General features: G+C 39.0%; 1 protein-coding gene and 1 long non-coding RNA gene across 2 annotated transcripts in view; one reads left to right on the top strand and one right to left on the bottom strand.

Moving 5' to 3' along the window:
- The window catches only part of LOC114429192 (uncharacterized), a 40409-nt gene extending 20385 nt beyond the window's left edge, over window positions 1-20024 (top strand). Inside the window, exon 3 of the long non-coding RNA XR_003669629.1 lies at window positions 19967-20024. This is a non-coding gene — a long non-coding RNA (uncharacterized LOC114429192). The remainder of the gene's footprint in view (window positions 1-19966) is intronic.
- On the bottom strand, window positions 16070-20789 carry epm2a (EPM2A glucan phosphatase, laforin). Its single transcript, XM_028398089.1, has 4 exons — window positions 20491-20789; window positions 19874-20048; window positions 16873-17117; window positions 16070-16353 (listed from the first exon to the last, which is right to left on the bottom strand). The coding sequence occupies exons 1-4, from the start codon at window positions 20735-20737 to the stop codon at window positions 16070-16072; spliced, it is 951 nt and encodes a 316-aa protein (XP_028253890.1). The 5' UTR covers window positions 20738-20789.
- Between the last annotated feature and the right edge of the window lie 1767 nt (window positions 20790-22556).

Raw genomic sequence — 22556 nt, forward strand, 5'->3', positions numbered from 1 at the left:
TTCTAAATTGAGTTTATATCCTGATATTGCACCAAAACAATCTAATGTCTTAAGGATGTTTGGCATAGACTCAAGTGGCTTAGAGACAAATAGAAGAAGATCATCAGCGTACAGAGACACTTTTTGTTGTATACCATGGCGTGAGATTCCCTTGAAAGTCGGCAAAGCACGGAGCGCAATGGCCAGCGGTTCTATTGCCACTGCAAAAAGAAGAGGGGACAGCGGACAGCCCTGTCTGGTGCCCCTATGGAGAGAGAAGTAGTCAGAGAAATTGCCATTAGTGCGTACTGAGGACAGCGGAGAGGAGTAAAGGAGCCGTACCCAGGCTATAAAGCCCTCACCTATACCAAATTCAGAAAGGCAATGAAAAAGATAGGTCCATTCGACTCTATCAAAAGCCTTCTCAGCATCCATGGACACAACCACCTCAGGACATTCCGATGAGCTATTATCATAAATAACATTGAAAAGACGCCGTATATTAAAAAAAGAGTGCCTGTTTTTAATAAAACCTGTTTGGTCTGGGTGTATGATGAAGGGGAGGACAGAGTCCAATCTGAGAGAAAGAGCTTTAGCGAGAATCTTGATATCTGCATTAAGTAATGATATGGGGCGGTATGAGGAGCATAGATTTGAATCTTTGTTTTTCTTAAGTATCAATGAGATAGAAGCTTGCCGTAAAGAAGGGGGCAGAATACCAGATAGTAAAGATTCACGGAACATATTTAACAGCAGAGGCACAATTTTTGAAGAAAATTTCTTATAGAATTCTATAGGGAGTCCGTCGGGGCCTGGAGATTTCCCAGATTGCATGGCGCAAATAGCCTTTGTGAGTTCCTCTCCAGTGAGCGCTTGGTCAAGAGTCTCTTTTTGGCTGGGCAAGATGGTAGGCATATCTATTTGACTAAAAAAAGATACTAATGTCTGGGGATCTGCATTTTGTTCAGATTTATAGAGAGAGCTATAAAAATCTTTAAAGAGACTATTTATCTCTAAAGGATCAATTGTAAAGCCTGCAGGGGTAGACAATTTAGATATTAGATTAGAAGTTGTGGCCTGTCTCAGCTGATAGGCTAACAGCTTGGAGGGCTTTTCACCATATTCATAGACAGAGTGTCTAAGCTTTAGCAGTTTAGATTCTACTTGTTCTGTGGCTAAAATATCAAACTCAGATTTTAATGTGATTATTTTTTTATATCGCTCCTGGGTGGGGGAGGAGGCGTACTCATCGTCAAGCCTAGCTATTTCAGTAAGAAGCTGACCTTGCCGCTCCCTGCGCTGCTTCTCTTGGGATCCAGAAAAACTTATAATTTGACCCCTGATGTAGGCTTTAAATGTCTCCCAAATCAATGAATGGGATACTCCTAGAGAAACATTGGTGGAAACAAAGAAATCAATTTGGTCTGATATAAAATTAACAAATTTTTCTTCTGAAAGCAAGAGCGAGTTAAAACGCCAGGGAGAACGCAAATTAGGCCTCTCTGGGAAAGAAAGCACAAGGGACACAGGGGCATGGTCAGAGATGACTATAGGATTATATGAGACCGAGCGTATATTGGAAAGTAATTTATCGTCCAACAGAAAAAAATCAATACGTGAGAAAGAGTGATGTACTGGGGAGAAGAATGAAAATTTTTTGGTTTGAGGATATAGAAACCGCCATGGATCACTGACACCATATTCCTCCATCAAAGACCTGATCACATGACTTGATTTAGAGCTGTGGCCGGGTCTAGTGGAGGATCGGTCTAAATCAGGGTTTAAACAACAATTAAAATCACCCCCTAAAATGAGGTGATGGGATTGAAGGTCTGGGATTTCTGAAAAAAGTTTCTGAAAAAAGGACTCATTATCCCAGTTTGGCGCATACACACTGCCCAAAACCACAGGCATATTGTATAACCTGCCTGATACAAAAATATAGCGCCCATTGGGGTCCGCTACAGTGTGGACTGCCTTGAATGAAACTGCCTTATGAATTATAATGGCTGCCCCCCTTGACCTGCCAGAAAAGTTAGAATGATATAGTTGCCCAACCCATTTTCGTCTAAGTTTTGCATGTTCCAAAACTCCCAAATGAGTTTCTTGTAAGAAAGCAATCATGGCATGTAGGCTATGTAAGTGGTTAAGCACCTTATTGCATTTGACAGGTGAGTTCAAGCCCTTAACATTCCAACTCACAAAAGGGAGGCTACCTCCTTGAGTCGAAGAGCCTGTGTCTATAGCCATAGAGAGTCTAACCTAATATCAGTAGTACAGCTTAATACAAACAGAGTTAAGGACTGGAAACAGCCCTAAACCTGGTGATGAAACATGAGGGACCACACAAAGAGGGAGGAGAGGGGAGGGGAAGAGGAAATAAATACATAAATAAGTGAGTAAACAGAAAACAAAAACAAAAAAATGCACAATAGTTATACACAAAAAAAAAATGTTTTGAAAACGCAACAACCACAAGCCTGGTACTCCCCCCAAACAGTTCCCCAAACGAACTGCAGTTAAGAACATTGTGTTACCTTCCAGAACTTCAAGAAGCATCCAATGCTTCAACAGGAACATGTGATATATATCTTCAATGAGACTACTAAAACACAAATAAAATTTAAGTATTGGCAGGACAACAGCTATAACCTACAGATAGCATAGTTTGTCAACAATAAAAAAAAAATGATAAAGGGAAAATATAAGAAAAATAAATAAAAAAGGGAAAACAACGGTTAGCCAATGTCACCTCCATTTATGTCATTTACATAGTTAACTAACTAGAGGGTGATCCATCAAATTTCCGTAATAGCCTACTAGGCCCGTTACCTTACATCAGTCATGGCACTGAGTCCATATGAGCACTATCAGAAGCGCCGTCATTCATCTCTTCAGATGAGTCTCCCCGAGTTGAGGTGTGCCGGCGAACAAAGCGTTCCGCCGCAGCTGGGTCCTCGAATCTGTGCCGATCCCCGTTCTGTAAGGTAATTCTCAGATGGCCTGGGTGAAAGTAACCATAGTCCGCAAATGCAGAGTTCCCACGCAGCAGACGCTTCACACCAGCAAACCCCTCGCGCTTTTTAGACTGGGCAACCGTAAGGTCAGGAAAGATATGCACTCGTTTTCCATCATGTTTCAAAGCATCCCCAATTGCTCTGGCTTTGCGAAGAATAGCAATCCTGTCCCTCTGATATAGCAGTCTTATAATCACTGGGCGCGGTGCATCGCCACCCTTTGGCCCGGGACGTAGCGCTCTATAAGCGTGGTCGACCGCTGGCTCGCGGTCAAGTTCCAAAACATCACATAGCCATTTAGCCAGCCAGTTGCATGCATGTGAGCCTTCCATACCTTCCGCTAAGCCAACCACCCTGATGTTGTGGCGTCTAGATCTGTTGTCAAGCTCCTCACATTTGACTTTCAGTGACGATACCTCGCTGGTCAGAGTGGTAACAGTGGTCTGCAGGTCTTTCACAGAATCCCCGCAGAAAATAGCAGTGTTCTCGAGCTCGACCAGTCGGTTAGCATGAGAATCCAACGTAGCCCGTAGAGTGCTAGTAGATGAGGCTAGCTCGTCTCTCACTGATGTTATTTCAGATCTAAGCGACTCCACCACAGAGTCAATCTTCCCAAATATATCCGTCTTCAAACCGTTCAACAGGTCCGAGAAAGTTGTCACATTTAGAGAATCATCCGTCTGGCTACCGGCTTGGCCATGAGCAGGTTGTTCACCCTCCTTAGCATTGGCAGCCTGTCGTTGCTTCCGCATCATTGTAGCCAAAGAATAAAGTAATAGAACGCCACAAAGAAACAGTAGAAAGGGAACCCAATGTAAAGGAAATAACGTCCACGCGTATATATCCAAAAATGTGTTTTAGTAACCGTAGTAGTATAACAATAATTATCACATGCTCGCGGAGCTCACTTAGCCACGTCTGCCTTGCTCCATAACCCGGAAGTCCCCCCCCCATGGGACCAGTTTTTAATCCATTATATTGAGTCAGTTTGTTCATTATCTTCTGAAAAATATTCATACAACAAACAATTATTACAATTATTTCCATTGAAACAATAATGTTACATGTATTTTCGTTGATAAATTGTTGTAACATCTATTGTGTGTTTTTATTGTATAAGTCTGCATAGACTTGGATGCTAATTGTAATTTGACTGGAAGCAGTACAAATACAAGTGAGCAATTCTGGCTCTTTCTATTTTGAAACTTCAGCTCATCAGACAGTCATCACTATCTTCACGTAAGCATAGTGGCCAACAGTTTTGGGACAAAGTACAATCATTGCTAAATCAGCCCTCTGTTCTCTCCGTACCTCCTGGCAATCAGTCCAAGATCCTCTCTACAAAACACTAGCAGGAACACTTGCTTTGTGCGAATGTTTAAAACAAGTCTTATATTCATCACCATAGTCCAACCCTGTCGAATTTGAATTTAGCTCTTTTGAATCTCTATCAGTGTGTAAAATGCATGGTGTCACTAGAAAATATCTGATAGATGTCTTTCACTTTCTTCTGGCTTCAGCATGTAGAAGTTTTTGAGCACCTAGACATATCCAAAACCTTTATAAATTGATGTTAATACTTGATCTCAGAATCATTTTACATCTTATTTATCTGTTACTAGTGTATCTTGGATCGTTGGACTGGAAGTTGATATGGGAAGCAAGCAGGTCAGACTACATACTGTATGTACAAATATAATGTACATAAACTGTCCTCTCTTCCTGCACTATAGCTAGAGGATCATGTTAGGGCTGAACGATCTATGGTTTTAGACCGAAAATTGCGATCTCAGACAACGCGATTTTGAGATCGTCAAAGCCATGGTTTTTTGCACTGCTCCTAACTGAATCAGGTTTTGTTTTGTCAAATGCTATGGCTGAAAACGAAAAGAAAACGGAGGAACTGGTCCCTAAAATGAAGTCCACCTTAATGTTCGGTACTGTTTTTGCCGGCAGCAGCGGAGTGTCTTCTAAGCCTGTGTCTGTGTGTGTGTGCGCGATGTGTGTCGCAGTGGAAGGGCCTACATCAGATGCAGACAGAGGCAACAGCTAATGACGTAGGCTTGTGCAAAATCGTATCGTGTGCAATTAATCGCCAGAAAAACTGTCACCGATTAATATTCGCCACTTATCGATTACGGCGATAAGTCGCGTTTCGTCATGATCACGCATTTTTGTGTGAGACGTACACTCACCATCACCGTCAAGTGCGCACATGTGAGCCCACAATAACAATAATGGTGGAAGACAGTGGTGTTTAGTTAAATGATGCGGAGCAGCACGTTCCTAACAGAGGTTCAACGTCTGTCACCATAAGCCGGAGCACGAAGAAAGCCGAAGAAAGCACAACGAGGACACAATCTTTATTTACGGACTCCACAGCAAGATAGGAAACATTACAACAGCGAAGTCTCCTCCAGCAGATATCGGAAAGAATTCCGCTCAGCCGAGAATCCGCGATACGTTAGTCATCGTGCTCCCTACGACCAAACTAAGCGCTGGAAGAACATAAGGCAGCTTGATTTGCACAGACATACATTTAAATGTGGAATTGTCCGGTTTGTTTGTAATGTTTTTTCTGCTGCTGTTCTACAGTCTGAGTGAAAACATGCACTAGTGTGGGACATATTCAGTCACAGGTTAATTTGCACAGACACATTTTTTAACTTTAATAATCACTGATGTGACTTTTCTGAACTTATTTGTCCTGTTTAATTTTAATGCTGACATGCACCGCTCTATGACTTAAGATAAGAACATTTGAAGAACAAAGTTACTTTAAATGTTTGCTTCATTATTACTTTGAAACAGTTTGTGCATCTGTTATCAATACATATTTCCATGGCTGGTTTATGCCTAATCACTACTCACCAGCCTGTTAGAAAGAAAGTAGTTCACTTGACCTAATGATTTGTCAGTATCAATTCAGAACAATGTGGCGATTTAGAGTCAAAAACATGTAAGTGCAATTGTCATCAATTAATCGTCAAATGAATCGTTATCGGCTAAATGCCACAATTAATCGTGATTAATTTTTTTGCCAATATCGCCCAACCCTATAATGACGTCACCAAAACAATAACGCAGACATTTGATGAAGAGGCTCCATATGAGGACTCTAGTAAACGGTGGACAGAGGTGACAGCAGCAGCTCTGTTTTTCCTTAGATATGATTCCCATTAAAGTTTGATCATTTGTTCTAAATCACATTGAACTTTAAGATTTACTTAAGTCTCAATACTGTATTTATTGTTTAACCTTAGGAGGCACACTTCAGTCTGTTTAAATGTTGAATAATACTTTACAGAATTACATTAGTCTTCTTTTTAACCTATTTGAAATAAAACTTTATTTGTTCTGTAATTGTTATTTAAATTTTCATGTTTATTGAAAACTAATACTGAGTGCATGTTATCAGAGTTTACTTTTAGATCTACTGATAGTTTTTGAGAAGTGACAGAGTAGGCTACCTGAAGTCATTTACACAGAAACTTGCAAATTAGTGTCAATGTAAAAACAAATCATGATAAAATTGTCACTTACTGATTTTATTATTAAAGAATCATGATATAAAATGTTTGCCATATCGCCCACCCCTAGATCATGTTGTAAAGTATTCAAAATAATGCAACATCTTAATATATTACATAATGCATGATTCTCTTGTTTTTCTTTTTTGAAGTGAAAGGGTTGAGATTAATGACCCCCTTAACTACCCAAAGCAGCTCACTGTTCTTTGAGAGTACTACAAATACTTATGCTAATTCATTCAAGTTGCTCCTCTTGCCTGCAGGATGTTTTGAGCACTGCCACACAAGACTGTTTATTAAATGTACCATGAGGCCGATGAGGATTGTTATGTAAGCATGTGCCGCGCTGGAGCTGCTATTTACATGCCAAAGGTAATTTAAAACATGCATTTCATAGTGGATTTGAAGGCACTATTATGCTCCACATAGATCTCATACAACTGACAGTGGGTAATTCAGCAGGACTCCTTGGAAGAAGGACAGACACACTATCTGCTGTACACAATATCTGTCACTTGTTCTTTTTTGCCAGAGAGTTTCTTTTCTGGTGATAAAGGGGCAGCTGTTGAAGTAAGGGGAAATATTTGGCACAGAAGTGGGCGACAAGCAAGTGGACATGTCAGAGCAGGATGAGTGCTGAAGTGGCAAAGCCACCCTTCTCAGTGGGCCAGTGAGGTGGCTGTTAGTGAGAGTGAGTGCTGTAGGAGCATGAGTATTGTCAGCACATTGCACTGGCTGGAGGTTATCCTGGGCTTTTAAAATTGACCCACTGAACTTGATGCCCAGGAGTCCTTACAATGATGTGTAGTAACAGAGGTGCTCCAGTCAGGGCCTTTGGAGCTGGTCATAGATTTGTGGAAGCAGGATGACCAGATCACCGATCTGGTGCATATACTCTTTGATGTTGCTGCAGCAGCCACCAACAGGGCATCGCACCAATCCTCCGTGCTCGGGCCCTAATAACAGTAAATGCAAACAACGGCACGGTGGCACTCAGCAAAGCATAGTTCCTCTTTTCACTAAAAAAAGGGCAGTACGAAGGTGTGTGTTAATTGTGCCTATAAATGAGACAACACAAAAACAGGATAATAGAGAAGCTTAGTGTACGTGAAAGTATAAGAACAGAAAATGATGAGTCCTAAAAAGTGAAGATGGTAAAGGTAAAATACAAGTCGGGTGAAGGTACAGACAGAGAGGGGAACATAAAATTGGTGGTATATAGTATGTCGGGATAGTGAGGGCCCAGATTAGATCTTACACTGCTGCTGCTTTTTTACCTGAGCAATTTGCAAAAAGAGAAGCAGAGTAGGAGTCTAAGGAGAGGATGGTGGAAACTAAAAATAAGATTTGGTGCAGATACCAAACTGTAAAACATGAGCTGAGAAAGTGGGTGAAGAGAATGCAATAATGTTTCCTGATTTAGTTCATTAACGCGATTGATAACATTATTGGAATTCACATTGGACATTGCAATAATAGATTTTAGGAAAAAGTTTGAATATTTATTTTTAACACTGATATTTACAGATGTCTTGTCACTAATATCGAGCATCACTCCTCTCTTTTGTTGTTGCAGGACGGAGATCTGATACTGTTAAAAAGGCAGTCTCTTTAGTTTAGATGGGCTCTGTGAGATAATTATCACAGAGCTGTATAGTGTTGTAGCCTGCAGTGTGCTTTAGTGGTATTGTGACAAAAAACGAGCAGTGGCCTTAAAAGCGATGTACCATTCATGTGGCCTGATTAATGAAGGAAACAAGGATGAGTGTGTTGTCTGTCTTATCTTTAGTTCTCATTTGTAATGGTATTAGATAGGTGGTATTAGATTAGAATAGGTATTCTTATGAGACTTCACAGGCAGCCGAACCAGGGAAACGAGCAAACCCCATTATAAATGTGAAAAAAATGTAAATCCCTCTCTGAAAAAAAATCTGCATAGTTTCTGTGAAAGTGAGTATTTGAAGAGAAGGTGGACTAGTATGACTATGCCTTTTCTGTCACTGTCTGCTGTAGGCTATTATCTGTCCAAAGAGACATCAGTTTGTTAGAAATGTGACATGAAATTACCCACAATCCCCTCCTGCCCTCCCATCAACTTGGCAGTTTCACAGGCCCCCAGTGCTGCAGGATAATTTAGGTAGGGATTTCAAGTGAAATTGTGTGTGTGTGTGTGTGTGTGTGTGTGTGTGTGTGTGTGTGTGTGTGTGTGTGTGTGTGTGTGTGTGTGTGAAAGGGAATGAGAAAGCGATAACTTGTATGCTTAGGTTGAAAGATTGACATTGAATGAAATGGAACTTCTTCTCTGAAGATAAAGATGGATAGGTGAAGTCCAACAGTGCAAACTTCTCCCTGCTTCATTTGCAAAGCCATCATAGACCAATCTTAGTGCATGTGATTTGACCATGGAGGCAAACTTTACAAGTTCTAATCAACAATGAATCAACTTTCCTAAAATATTTCAGCTTTTTTTAATAGTATACGACAACTAAAATATTACCCCCCCCTTTCCAAAACTAATTTGACTTTGAATAGGTCCTCAAGGCTTTGCAGTCATATTCAGGTTTAACAGACCAGACATTAAAGCCTCTAAGGCACTGCCATAGCTAGTTAAACTAAAAGTTTAGTCTGTCCTGTCCCAGTTTACTTTGTAGAAAAACTTAATGAGGTCCACCTCATTCAATTTAGCACCCATTGTTTTTTGTCTTCTTTATCTTCTTCTTCTTCTTCATCTTTGTCTTCCTACAGTGGTGTTAGGCTTACTTAAATCAGCCCAATGTATTCAATCACGAGGGCCAAAAACGACACCTTTCAATCATTTTACCCAGTGCCAGCCTGATGCTAATTGGTCAGGCCTGTGGGCTAAATGAAGTTAGCCGAAATAGTCAGTAAATGGCGAGGGCAGAACATGATACCCGTCAATCATTTACACTCGGAAAATAAGTAGGAGCAGATTTGATGAGCTCGAGCTGTATATGAGCCCATTTAGAGATAACCTTTATTATTCTTTTAACTATTTGTTGCTGCTGCCAAACTACCGTAACTGTTAAACTTATAACAATCTTTAGTATGTTATTTAGACAATAACTTTCTCATTTTTATTGCGTAAAGTAGGGAGGGCTTAGCCCCACTAGCCCATTTATACCAGCCGTCACTGCCCCTAGTAATGTCCTAAGGGATTTGATCTTACCAGTATATGCCTGAAGTAAGTTTGGAACACCTGGCTTAATCCCCAGACTAAAGACAAGCCTCATGTAGTTTCCATCTGTCTGGCTGCAGGGCCCAGATGTGCTGGTAAAGATGAAGATAAGACAGGGAGCAGAAATTCAGGACAAGAGTCAGCAAAAAGCAGTGCAACACTGTAGGTATGTTTTATAAAAACAGATGTTTTTGTTTAAATGTCATACAACTGAAGAAGTTTCTCATCCTGGTGTTTACTTTTTCATATTTCATATCATCATATCATCACTTTAGAGAGCAAATATATAGATGGGCAAGCCAATTTCCTCTGATAGGCCTGCATTCATTATGTGGTGTCACTGGTGATTTATGAGTCTGGGGGTCCTGCGTAGTGGCAGCCATATGTCTCCTCATGCCTGCACACACAGGTCTGTCCTATTAATGATGTAAGGATTCATCATCCAAAGACACAATCAACACACCAAATTAACTTTTAATGGTATTGACAGCACCAGAGCTTTTCCTCTTCTCACCTCCTAGCTCTGCAGACTTTGATTTGGGAAAGAAAAGGCTCTGTAAAGCAAGTTTATTTTCCACTGGGTGTTGTTTACCAAACATAGGCAGTTAAATGACTTCATTCTGATTATTCATCAGCCAGTTTAGAGTAATGTTGAAAGAGGGAAATAAAATCAGGTCCAAAGATGCCCCATTAGCTGATGGGTAATCTAAATTTGCTTCCTGTTGTGTGGAGTGAATCATTATCAGGTTTGTAATACTAAATATGCACATCATCAGCTTTTTAGCTTTTAGCACAGTAAACACCCCAACAATATGCATAGACCCCTTTGAATGGTCTGGTGAGATAACGACTTGTCTTAAATAATTTTAGAGGGCTAAGTAGTCAGTCTTTTTTCCCCCTAGTAACTCCCCCATGTAGATATACACTGTAGGAATATCCATAGTGATAGAAAGAGGTCAATGACAGTGTGTGTTGGACTTAGAACCATGTGTGCAGGGTTGTTCCCTGCTCTGTAGTAACTGTTATCTGTTCTGGCAGAGAGTCCATGTCAAATTGTTCGAGGGTGAGGGAGGTGACGAAGCATGCTGGAGTCACACTCTGTCCCTTGTCAAACTAGTTCAGGTCATCCTCTTGCCCAGTGGGCTGCTGGGTCTCAGTGATCATAGTCAACACAATGCAATCGGAGCATGTGGGATGTGTTAAGTGGAACAGCGGGCTCTTATAGGATTAGCAATCGGGCAAGGACATTCAGAAATCGTGTATTCCAAAGATAAACATAAAAGATGTGGCTGTTATGTTGCATCAACCTGGTCTTTGATACGATACAATACGATAGTTAAGAAAGATGTGAAAAACCAAGACAACTTTTTATATTCCGATATTCATACAGTGCAAATACATGTGCACTGTATGTGCATGTCGAAATGAAGAAACAAAAATTTCAGAAACTACTGATACATCACATATAGCAGGCCGTCCCGTGATGAAATGATGGGCATGTCTTTCATTGGATCGTTAAGCTTTCATTGATCTCATGATTACTGTGTTAACTGAGCTGTCAGCTTTGGCATCTGGCATCAGTGATTCAGGCAGGAGGAAAGAAACTGGGAGGCAGGCCCACTTATCATGCACAGCCACACAGTCTCTATTTTCTTTCTCTGTAGGCTAGTTGGCTTAATTATGTGCTTCAAACAATCTAGTTTCACAAAGTAATGTATACCTGTCCAGTCTTATTTGGTTTAAACAATATGAATACAGTTTGTGCAGACACACCCTAACAGCACAGGTGCATTTCATTTATTTCCAGTTTATTTACTGCAAAACCATATGATGGAATAGCAGATCAGTAGCTCAATTTATCAAGATGAACTGAAAGGAAAACTTTGACGTGATTTAGAGACAAAGAAGTGAGTAATTGTTTTGTCAAGCTGTCAAACATACCACTTCCACGATCAGATGAAGAGAGAGCCTGTTTAAAATGTGACCACAAACAATGGTTTAATGACACTATCTTTGGCAATCTGAGCCTTAGATTTATGATGCTGTAAATCTACATCATAGTCTGCATTTCGTCCTCTCACAAATGGAGCTGGGATCATAAATCATCTGGGCAAAAATAGTTTCAGGCTCCCAATTCCAACAGATATTCTAATCAAAATCCTTTTAGTTTGATTAGAAGTGAAGAAAAAAAATAGGTGTGATATTTTTAAATATATAAAGACGGAAATTCTGTTAGAGCTAATAATAAGCAAATACAGTAGAAAGAGACTAAAATTCAGACACCTGGTAAGAGCACAGTGACCCGGAGCAGAGCTGCAGGTAACAGATGGGATATTGATTTGGGATATATCTCTATTAGGCAAGTCCAAGGTCATTGAACCTTGTGTCTACCTGCAAGGAGCTGTCAGTCTTCACTCAGCATGATAAATGACATCCTGTCCTGCAGAATGTGATACATTGTTGTAACGTTTTCCTGACACATAAAACATAAACATAAAAACAGTGTTTTCATCAGGGCTTGTGCACAACACCCAACTCTTACACTCTCATTTGTTTTTCTGTGACACACCAGCACACACACAGCTTTGTATCCCTCCCTCATCAACATCAGAATCTGTCCTGCTGACACTGATCAATGGCAGCAGCAATGTAGAAGATGGAGAGAACAACAGGGGTATTGACAGCAAGAACAGATTTTACAGGAAGCCAGTCAGGAGACAGGCTGTGGGGGGAACTTGTCAAATCAAATGACTTACTTCATCCATTTCTCTTCTTCCTCTCACCAATTACTCTTCCTTTCTTTGTGATGAGCAGTTATGTCTTTAAATTAAGTGCAGTGCTTGAGCATCATAAATTAAGACAATAATTACAGCCACCAACAATCATCTATATTGCATTGTGTTGTGTGGGGTGAAATAAAAAATCTCTTGCAGTCCAGAAACAGTGATCAACAGACCGATGCCATTAGTTTAACTCCAGAAAAGCATATAATGAGAGCATAAGCAATTTTTGTGACAAAGATCAATCTTTGCAACATTTATTATTCAAAGCTTTTTCAAATCCAGCCGAACAAACTTTCATCCACTAAAAACATGAATTTTAAATACACCTATCCTTCCACAGCGAACATATTTGACACTGTTGGTACTGCTATTTTACTACCTGACTACTACTTGTCACAAACTGCATAGGTCTGTAATATGTAAAAACTGAATATTAAAAAAAAGTACACTTTTAATCAAAGCAAACTCCCAGAAATTATTTAGGAAATCAAATAGTTGCACAGTTTTTATTCATTTTCAGTCCACATAATCAGACTGGTCATTAGTATGGTCCACCAGAGACGAGGGATGGATGTTATTGAATATCAGTGGGATGCTGCCATGAGCAGATTGTGGAATGACTCAGACTGTAAAAAATGCATTAAAGTTTAGTTGGCCAGTAGTCCATCTTAAAAGAAACTGGCTGCTTGGAATATCCTTCCAGTTGGCTGTCTGCTCATTGTTTTGATGGCTCCTGATATTTGCCTACATTTTTATATTATAATAAATGAAACCACCCAGCTAGCACCAGAATTTTAAAGGTTAGTCTCACATCAGTTTGGGCTACATTGAAAAACTAAAGCCTTCAACAAACTTCTTTTTTTTCTTTAAATTGCATCTACAAGTAAAAGGAAACATGCTAGAATGTACTGCTCTTTATTTCTCTATAGAATTCATGTCTATCAAGTCTTGACATCATATTTATATACACACAGTAAATTTAATACCTGCCAGCTAGGCTCGATTTCACAAGACCAGTCTTCGTTGCTGAATTTTTGTTAAGTCCACAGTGAACAGAAACCATGCAAATGATATGACAGGACTTGGAATCTATTAAGTAAATTGACCAGGGTTACCCAGGCTGACGTGATGAATTTAAAACATTTTTAGCTTTTTAGAGGTGTGAGTCGTGGATTTGCTTCTGCAGATGAAAAAGCTTTACCTCTCTATGTTGAATAAATGCAGACTATTCAAGCTAACACAACTGCACTGAAGATAAATAACAAGTCTTTGAAAGGGAACAAATAGGTAGTTACCCAGAAATCTAACAAATCTAAACAAATAATGCCTACTTTAAAAAGCTCTGTTAATCAGACATACAAAATAAAACAGAATCATGAAGCATCAGTTGAGAATAAAGTGAAATGGATTTTGATTCTAAATAGAATCAAAACACATGCTACACATGCACAATTGTATGTTGTGGTAAGGGTATCATTGGTAAACATAAGAGACTGATATGCTCCGAGCAGTTTGTAACATAATCTGTACTTTATATATGGTGTTTATTTCAGAAAAAAACTCAATGTGTGGTTGTGCTGTATTTAGTTACAAGTTCTGGCATGAGGTATGTATGTCAGAGGGGTAAAAATGTGTCTGCACTGCCAAAGTACAGTTTCTCATATCATAGCAAAGCTTCTGCAGTAAGTCGGTTTTGGCTGCTGAAGCATACCAAATCATAACATATGCCCATCTGCCTGCCTTACTGTAGACAGTTCATGTAATCCCATCCTTTTGATTAATATCCGTAAAATAAGTAAAAGAGTTTTTATGGTTGAATGAGCTCAAATATTAGTTGACCAGATTGTATTTAAATTATGCCCAATATTTTTCCGGCAATAAATTCAGGAAATTGTCAGTCTCAGTCGGTAGATCCATTGAAGCAAAAGTAAATCCAAACGGATGCACAATGTGTCTGTAAAAAGGAGGGAATGGAGAAAATACACTACAGGTAAGCTGTTTGCTTGCAGGAGACATTGCCAAAACAATCATCATAACACAAATACATTGTGTATTGTCCTGGCACAGTTGTGCTTTTGGGAGATTTGTGTTTTTTTGTGTTTTTTTAATGAATAAATGTAAAACAATATTTCCAATTTGCTTTTTGTAATTTCTCTCAATTTAAACAACAGAATACTGTAGGTTGATTGCCAGTCATTTCAAAGACTTCCAATAAGATATGGTGGAAAAAAACTACTTTTGGAAAAGGTTTAGGTTAAAACATATAACAAATCATGCATCTCCCATTTGCAACTGCTTTTTTTAATCTTTTTATTATGATACTATTCATGTGACATATCCAAAAAATCATGTTGACAAAAATACTTTGTACCGGTCAGTTTTTTTAAAGTAACTCCAAAAAGGACACAAAAGCATTTCATTTATCTTAAGTTTAAAGAATGTTTTGAAATCCACGATGATTATATATTACTACCCATCCTGACGATAAGATTCTTCAGCAGGGCAAATATGTAAAGTAACAGAACTAGAAATACAACAAAAGACTCTTTAAATCTCTGTAAGACACTTGTGAAACAGTTGAAATTTATAATGGTGAATGTCCCTTGTCTTAAAGAGTTACAATGTATGCATTTAAATAGTCTGGAAGAATTGATGCTTTTGTTATTTAGGAGGTGGATTGGAATAGCTTTTTCCAGATAAATAAATAGAGACGAAGTACTATCATGCTCTGTGAGAGATGGGGTGGAGCTGTGTTATTTGATGTCTGGGAGCCTGGAGTACCTCTGACTGTGAGTGAGCTGCATTGTTGATATATTGGTTTTAACAACCGAATTGCAGCTTTGGCAACGAGTATAATTTTCATGCACATAAAAAATCCTTTCAAAACAAGGGGAAAACATCTTTTTTCCTCTGAAATTAAAAAGGGGGTTTATTTACTGAGGGGCACAGCATGAAGATAGAGACACAACAGCAGATAGAAGAGCAGGTTTCATTTCATCATTTTCTAAATTTACTACATTGTAACATTCTGTTTTTAGCAGACTGGTATTTGTTTGTCTGTGTGCTCCTTTTATTTATTGCAGCTTAATACATCAGTTAAAAGTTACCTTCTCAAAATGTCAACTCTGTTCGATTGATTGCAGCAAAAAAGGCTGAAAGAAAAGGTCCTTTCAAACACCCCTGTGGACATACACAAAAAAATTACTAACCATATCCTCAGCTGACTCCAAGTGCTCAGTTTGCAGCTGTTGGTGTTAAATGGCAGAGTTAAAACCTAACACATCACACTGAGATTAATTGCTTGCTACATTTATTCTGGCAGCCAGCAGAACGCTCTCTCCAGATACTTGGAGATCAACCACATTTTGAAAGCCACTCAGCTGAAGTGAGTAAATTACCTATATTGGATTTAAGTAGAAAAACTGTTCATTTAATTGCTACTAGTTATTTCATCTGGCACTTGGTGACTTTCTTATTGACTGTACAGTATGTTTTTACATATATAAGAAATCATTTAGATTTCTGTTTCAAATGTGTAGACTTCAGTACAGGGACATTCACTTCTTACGTTTCTGGGTAACATAAGGATGAGCGTAGCTGGCCAAACTTCTGAGTGAAGTCTGTCTGTGCTTGGATTAAAGCTTCCTCATCTATGTACACTGCCGGCCTTCTTGCTACCACAAAGTACTGCACCTTCCTTAGGGTCCAGCCAAGGATGTACATGAGCAGGCCGCACACTGCTGCTGTGGATCTGCCTACACCAGCGTTGCAGTGAACATAGACAGTGTGACCGTTTTCCAGGAGACCATGAAGCAAGAACACTGCCTGGGGTAGCATTCTGATCCGACCTGCAGAAGACAAAAACACACTTATTTTGAAACAACTCAACTTTTCAGTCAGTTTTACTTTTGGCCTTTGTTGATTTTGCTGTCTACAGATCTTGTGTTCAGTCAGCCATTCATTCACCTTCTCTTCTTCACTTATTTTCCAGATTATCTGTCATCAGTCTTGTTCAAGTTCTGTTGTATCATTACATCTACCTGGTTCATGTTTGGACTCATAGTGGATACCTGATAACTAAAACTTCCATTTAATTTTTTAACCTGACCTTGTATCTTGTAAGTCAGGGGTCTCAAACTCAACTTACCTGGGGGGCCGCTGGGGGTAGAGTCTGGGTGAGGCTGGGCCTCATCAAGTATTCCACAAAAAAAGGGGCAAAAAAGGCCTCAAGTGGCCCGCAGGCCACAAGTTTGAGACCCCTGTTGTAAGTGAATCCAGTTTCATCTGACTTTTGCTTTAAAAAAGATGTTTTTCTCAAGGAGCTCTACAATGCAGTTGTGCCTCATTACTTTAATTGTCCTCCTTACCTTCAGTGCTCATGTCAGGTGTGGGTATCCACACATACAAAAGGCCACAGTCTTTGTATAACCGCATCATGGTCTCTGGTGTCATGGCTTCACCAGGGTCACGTCTGCATCCATGGGAGTTGTTCACCACATCCCACTCTGTCTGAAAGTTCATCACTGCAGTAATGCCCAATTCATGCTTCATCTTTATAGCCACATGCTCCACCTGTCGGGGGCAGCTGCCCAGCCAAACACGCGGCAGCACCCTGCAGACAATAAAAAGAGATATATTCTACATTTATTGTGGTTCCCAGTGTTTTGCTCCACATGCCAAATGTCTGCAAAGAAACATTTTACTTTGTTTACGAACATATCAGTGGGTAGTTGACCCTTTCCTCACCACAGAGATGTTTTATTGACCTCTTGTCTCTCCTGATCTTCTCTCTGACCCCTTTTGTTTTCAGACAGTCTATTTAGAGTTCATTAGTATTCATACAGTCAGCAACTGTAAGAGTAAGAGTAGGTGACACATAAAAGGATGGACAGTGTTAATACTCATCGACCTAGAATGGTGCTGCAGTTAAGGTGTCTGAACTGTCAACAGCAGTTGTCTCTGTTTTTATTTATTTATATATGCAAAACAGCTCTGTTACAAAAGAGTGGATGTTTTTTTTCCTCTTTGCTGTTATATTAACTATATAAACAACTTTTCTTGTACCTGTCATGTATGACAAGCAATATGACTAATGACCGATGACAAAATTAGATGTTGGAAGAATATGAAGGTTTCTCTTGTTTTGTTATTTATATTTCATAATTTAAAAAGGGTAAACTCACCTATGCATTAATGTCATCTTTTGAAATAAGGCTATAGTTTTGCCTCCTGTGTCTGGTTATTTTAAATGCTGAATAAAACTGAAAAACAAACATCTCAATGTAAAATGACAAAATCAAAACAGAAACAGTTCCAATAACCCCGTAAATATGAGCATGACAAATAATTGACCTGTCTCATTGAATCTTATTAGTTACTACCGAGAGCGTATGATACTCGGGGCAAACGTAGAGGCAAGGTCAGTGAGGCTAATTTAAAAAGCTATTATTAGGTAAGATACAAAGGCACAGAGCTTCTTTCTGAGCACAGGTCCTTGACATAAGCCTTGTAAGGTCTTCGGACACAAATTAAGACTTGATTGTAGCAGCCAGGCCTCTTTATTTGTATGCAGGTTGCATACTCACTGCCTCAGGCTTCCTGGTGCCAGTTTCAATGACAACTTTTTTTTGTTGTCAAAATGAGGATGTGTATAGAAAATTTGATTTTATGTATGCTGGATTCTACGTGTGATTATTTGTGTCATCAGTTTAAGGCCAGTGTGTATACTTTATTCAAAAATGAACATGCATCCTTGCATCAGATTGATTTGTCATCATAACAGTTCAGCCGTAGATATAAAGCAGATCTACTTTACGTAAACATGAAATGTCGAAGATTCTCAGACATCCGGGTCATTTTCATTCACAAGGTTCAAGCAAGGCAGTCGGACTTGTAGACGTTTCTCTGCTCCTCCAAGCAGCTTGCTTCAACCTTCTGAATAAACATGAAATGTAAATTGTTCAGCACTACACTTGCCAAACATTACGTCTGGTCAAATGTGTGAATGGTGTGTAACTGGACACCCTCTTGCAGGACAGGACATCAAATGTCTTTACGATCCCTAACAGCAATGTGTAAAGAAGGAATATTTAAAAGTTATTATTATTATTATTATTATTATTATTATAAACAGTTATCAATCACAGTAACAGTTATCTTGGGGAAAAAAAGAACTCATGTTGTCATGATCCTGAGTTCTTTTGTTGTTGTTTTCCTTGTTTCTGTCATGAACCTGTGTTTCTGGTTGTTTTGTTGTTCTTCCTTACCGTGTAACTCCTTAGGTCTTGGTTGTTTTTTATTGTTTAATTGTTTTTTTTTTGGTATTCAGCATTATTTGTGTTGGGTTGTTTTGGTTATTTCCTGTTTTAGTTTGAAGGACTCTATTTCCTCTTGTCTGTATGTTTCACTTCCGCCTTTGTCTTCCCTGCCAGCTGTCTTTGAGTACATGTTGTACATGTAGAGTTTTTCTTTTTGTTGAGTTTTTTGGTCATCAAACTTCTTTTTTGGGGGGGTTACTATCTACCTGGTTTTGAACCCTCCTTATGAATAAATCTGGTCTGAGAACACTGCCTCTGTGGCTGCACCTGTGTCCTCCCCCCCTCCATCTTGAAATCATCAGCAAGGTTGAAGACAACTGCTTGCACTGTTTTTGTAAAAGGTCTATTGTTTTCTAAATGGGAGAAAGCAATTACAACAAAATGAGGACAGCAAGGTTAAAAAAAAAACAACAAAAAAACAGATCAAATCATCCAAGAAGAGACAGCTGAGGTTTTGCTGTCCTGTAAGAAGGGAAGGTGGGAGTTTTAAATGTTCACTATCAAAATGAATAAGTGATTAAACTTGTGTGAAGGATACAAATTAATGCACAACCCTCATTAAAAAGAGGGCGTTTAGGAGGAGCAATGTAGACATCCAAGGTTCAGATTTCCACCTGGGGGGTCTCTTCTGTACATGTCTGTCTTTGCCCTTGTTTCCTTAGACTATAAGCTATGGCAGCATGCCAAAACAACAATCCTTAAACAAAATAAACTCACACTATTGGTTGTTAATTAGTCCCATAGGACCTCATTAATCTCTGTCTTATTAGAAAGAACTTCCAACAAGCCACTGCCTATTTATTGCTGCCTACAACAAAAGAACTTTGGCAATCTTGTAAATTACAGACACAGAGTCTATTATTGTCCACATGACAGTGAATGTCAGCATTTTGGAGGATGTTCTATTTATTTGCAGGTAGTTTTCTTGAGTTATAAAACATTCATGTGTGTACGGTAAAAATAAACCTTTTAACAATCATCTGATTTGAACTATGACATTTTGACACATACAACATTCCCATGAAGTGCGTTTTAAATTTGACTTTATTACCTGGAGAAATGCATGGCCTTCTGACCAGCAACACTGAAGTAGAAATTGGTGGTGTGTCTCATTTCATCTGTGTGTCCTGTTTCTTCTATCCAGTGACCAATCGGATGACAGTACACTCCATCCACCACATTACTCTCATCATAGGAGCAGCATCTGTCATGGCTTGGACCACTCCCTGAGGATGAAGAAGGTTCAACAGGTTAGTGAGCAGATTCCTTTATTAAAATAAGCTGCAATATATATAATAAATGCACACACTTTTCTATGTGAGATATGTTATGTATTAGATCAAATATAGTTAACACATTTAAGATATTTGCATTTTCTGCTGCTTTCAGAGGGAAATTCTACTTTTATTGAGTATTTTTAATGATGATATGTTAATTAAGGCAAATCTAATCAGTGACATGGTGAACATTTAATGTTACTTTACCGCCACCGTGTGGCAGTAAGGATGCATTACACAACCCGAAGCAAATATGGCGGAGTTGTTTTTTTTCTGATTTTATAATTTTATGTTCCCCTAAACGCTGCCTCGTTGCAATAAATCTCTGTAACAGCGCAAAGACAGGATCCGTGCGGCCGGTAAATCTGATGCATGCGTGCAAACGGTATACCTTCCCAGATGTAGTTGCCTCTGACTCTTTGGAGGAACTTGAACCACAGTGTGTCTCTGAACGGCTCGGCCAGCTGCACGTCGCCGATCCACAGACACGGTTCATGCGGGGACGGGACTTTCTGTGTGGCCTTCATCGGAACCGCTCTGTCAGGGTCCCAGTGGCCCATTTCCGTACGCGAACCCAACACGAAGACCTCTACATCTGAAGACTGCGGAGTGAGAATGACGCCGAATCTGAACAACATTATCTTGGCGTAACGATACGCCTTCAAGTTGTTATTGTTAATTATTGTAGCCTTACAGTGTATCACATACACGGACTGTATCCTGTAGTCTAAAAATAATCAGGTCTTGTTTAAAGGGGATCTTTGCAGGTTGCAGCAAAGACGGGTCAGAAGGAATGAGGTCCCACTCTGTCACAATAACAGGGCACCATACCGATCTAATGTTTCTGGCCTATGGTTGAAAAAGATACATCTCTTATTACATGCACTTTAAACTCTTTAAGGTGTTATAGGTTACTGACTGAAGCTTTTTTGTGGACCTATCTTTAAATGAAGTATTTAAAATGTTACAGTTTGTGTGGACTGTAATCTACTTGTAAACATGTATGCTGTTTTATTATATATTTTGTATATTTGTATGTGATTACAGCCTACAACGTCCAGTATAGATAATCCAAATGTTCTGTCATATTGCATATTATTTATCCCTAAATGAAGAAACCCTTATATAACTTTAAGGCTGACAGTTACTCTGTACAATGGTTCATTTTATTTTATTTATTTATTTTTTTAATGTGATCATTAGGAAAATTAAAATAAATAAATCTGACATCACACAGTACTCAAACCTTCATTGTGTTAGTCGCAGCAGCTGTTGAAGGTGTCAACTTGAACTTTAAAATGTCAGCAAAGATGCTGACACTGAAAGACAACAGACTATTATAGTTTTTAGACTCTGTGCAAATGTCAAACAACTCGCTAGTTCTTTCTCTCCTTTCGTAAATATTTAAAACACACACATGATGCCATATCATTGCAGTAAGACAGTTACACTGAACAAATATGTCCCTTTTAACCCTTACATCAATTGTTTTATACACTATATCAGGCATTAATGATATCAGGGCATTTAGGGTATGAAATTTACCAGATGGGGACTGCCTTTAATCATTGCCTTTATCATTAATCAATAATCGAAGAAAACATTCAATTGCCAGAAATGTCAAATAAATCAAAGGATAAAGGATGACATGATACTGACATAACAGAGGCAGGGGCTACTCACTACATACTGCTATAAAAAGTAACCTATCAATAGTCTTAATTGAGAGCAGTGTATCTTTCATACCTTCAATTCGTTCTTCTGGGAGCTTTCCTTCTCCAGGAATGGCTTGACCATTCCTGTGTGACTGGAAGGTTTGGTGGAAGTTCTGAGCAGCGCTTGATCACATTAGGATTTGTTGAATTCAGATACTGGAAACCAAAAAAAGTCTGTACACTTACATTCAATTTAGAGTCCCCAGTTAATCAGACATACGCGCATTTCATACCAGAGAAAACCAAGCAATGACAGGGAGATCATTCAAAATCCACACAAACAGGCTCGAACCAGGTTCGAACCAGGAACCTCTTTGCTTTGAGAGGGCAACCGCCCTGGCTAAATATCATCCGACAAAAGTTCAGTTGTCAGTATCCTTGTATAGTGCAAATATTTATTTCATAAGTCAATACTTACATTATTTTATTGTTACATAACCATACTGTAACTGTACTCCTTATAGCCTTCTTGACACACTCAGGAGCATCAATGTCCTCTTTGACCTCAGAACCTCCAAACCAGAATGTGAAGAACAATAAAATCTCAATCAATTAATCATGCTTTATTAATGTAACACTTGTCAAGCAAATCAGACTCAGTCCAACATACTTTAGTGATAAAATGATGATTAAAAATACAAGCAATCATATAACAGTAAAAATAATTAGATTGTACAGAATAGGAATAGATTATAATAAAGGAATAAAAAGTGGGTTTTCAGAACATGTTTAAAAATATTTT

Source organism: Parambassis ranga, chromosome 24 (assembly GCF_900634625.1).
Source record: "Parambassis ranga chromosome 24, fParRan2.1, whole genome shotgun sequence".
Lineage (NCBI taxonomy): Eukaryota > Metazoa > Chordata > Actinopteri > Ambassidae > Parambassis > Parambassis ranga.

Bases quoted from the DNA above. Each gene is read 5' to 3' on its own strand.
- epm2a (XM_028398089.1), bottom strand. From the start codon at position 20,737: ATGTTGTTCAGATTCGGCGTCATTCTCACTCCGCAGTCTTCAGATGTA. The intron at 17,118-19,873 runs GTAATAAAGTCA...TATTGTCTGCAG, and splicing joins AAGGCCATGCATTTCTCCAG to GGTGCTGCCGCGTGTTTGGC. The intron at 16,354-16,872 runs GTAAGGAGGACA...TGTCTTCTGCAG, and splicing joins ACCTGACATGAGCACTGAAG to GTCGGATCAGAATGCTACCC.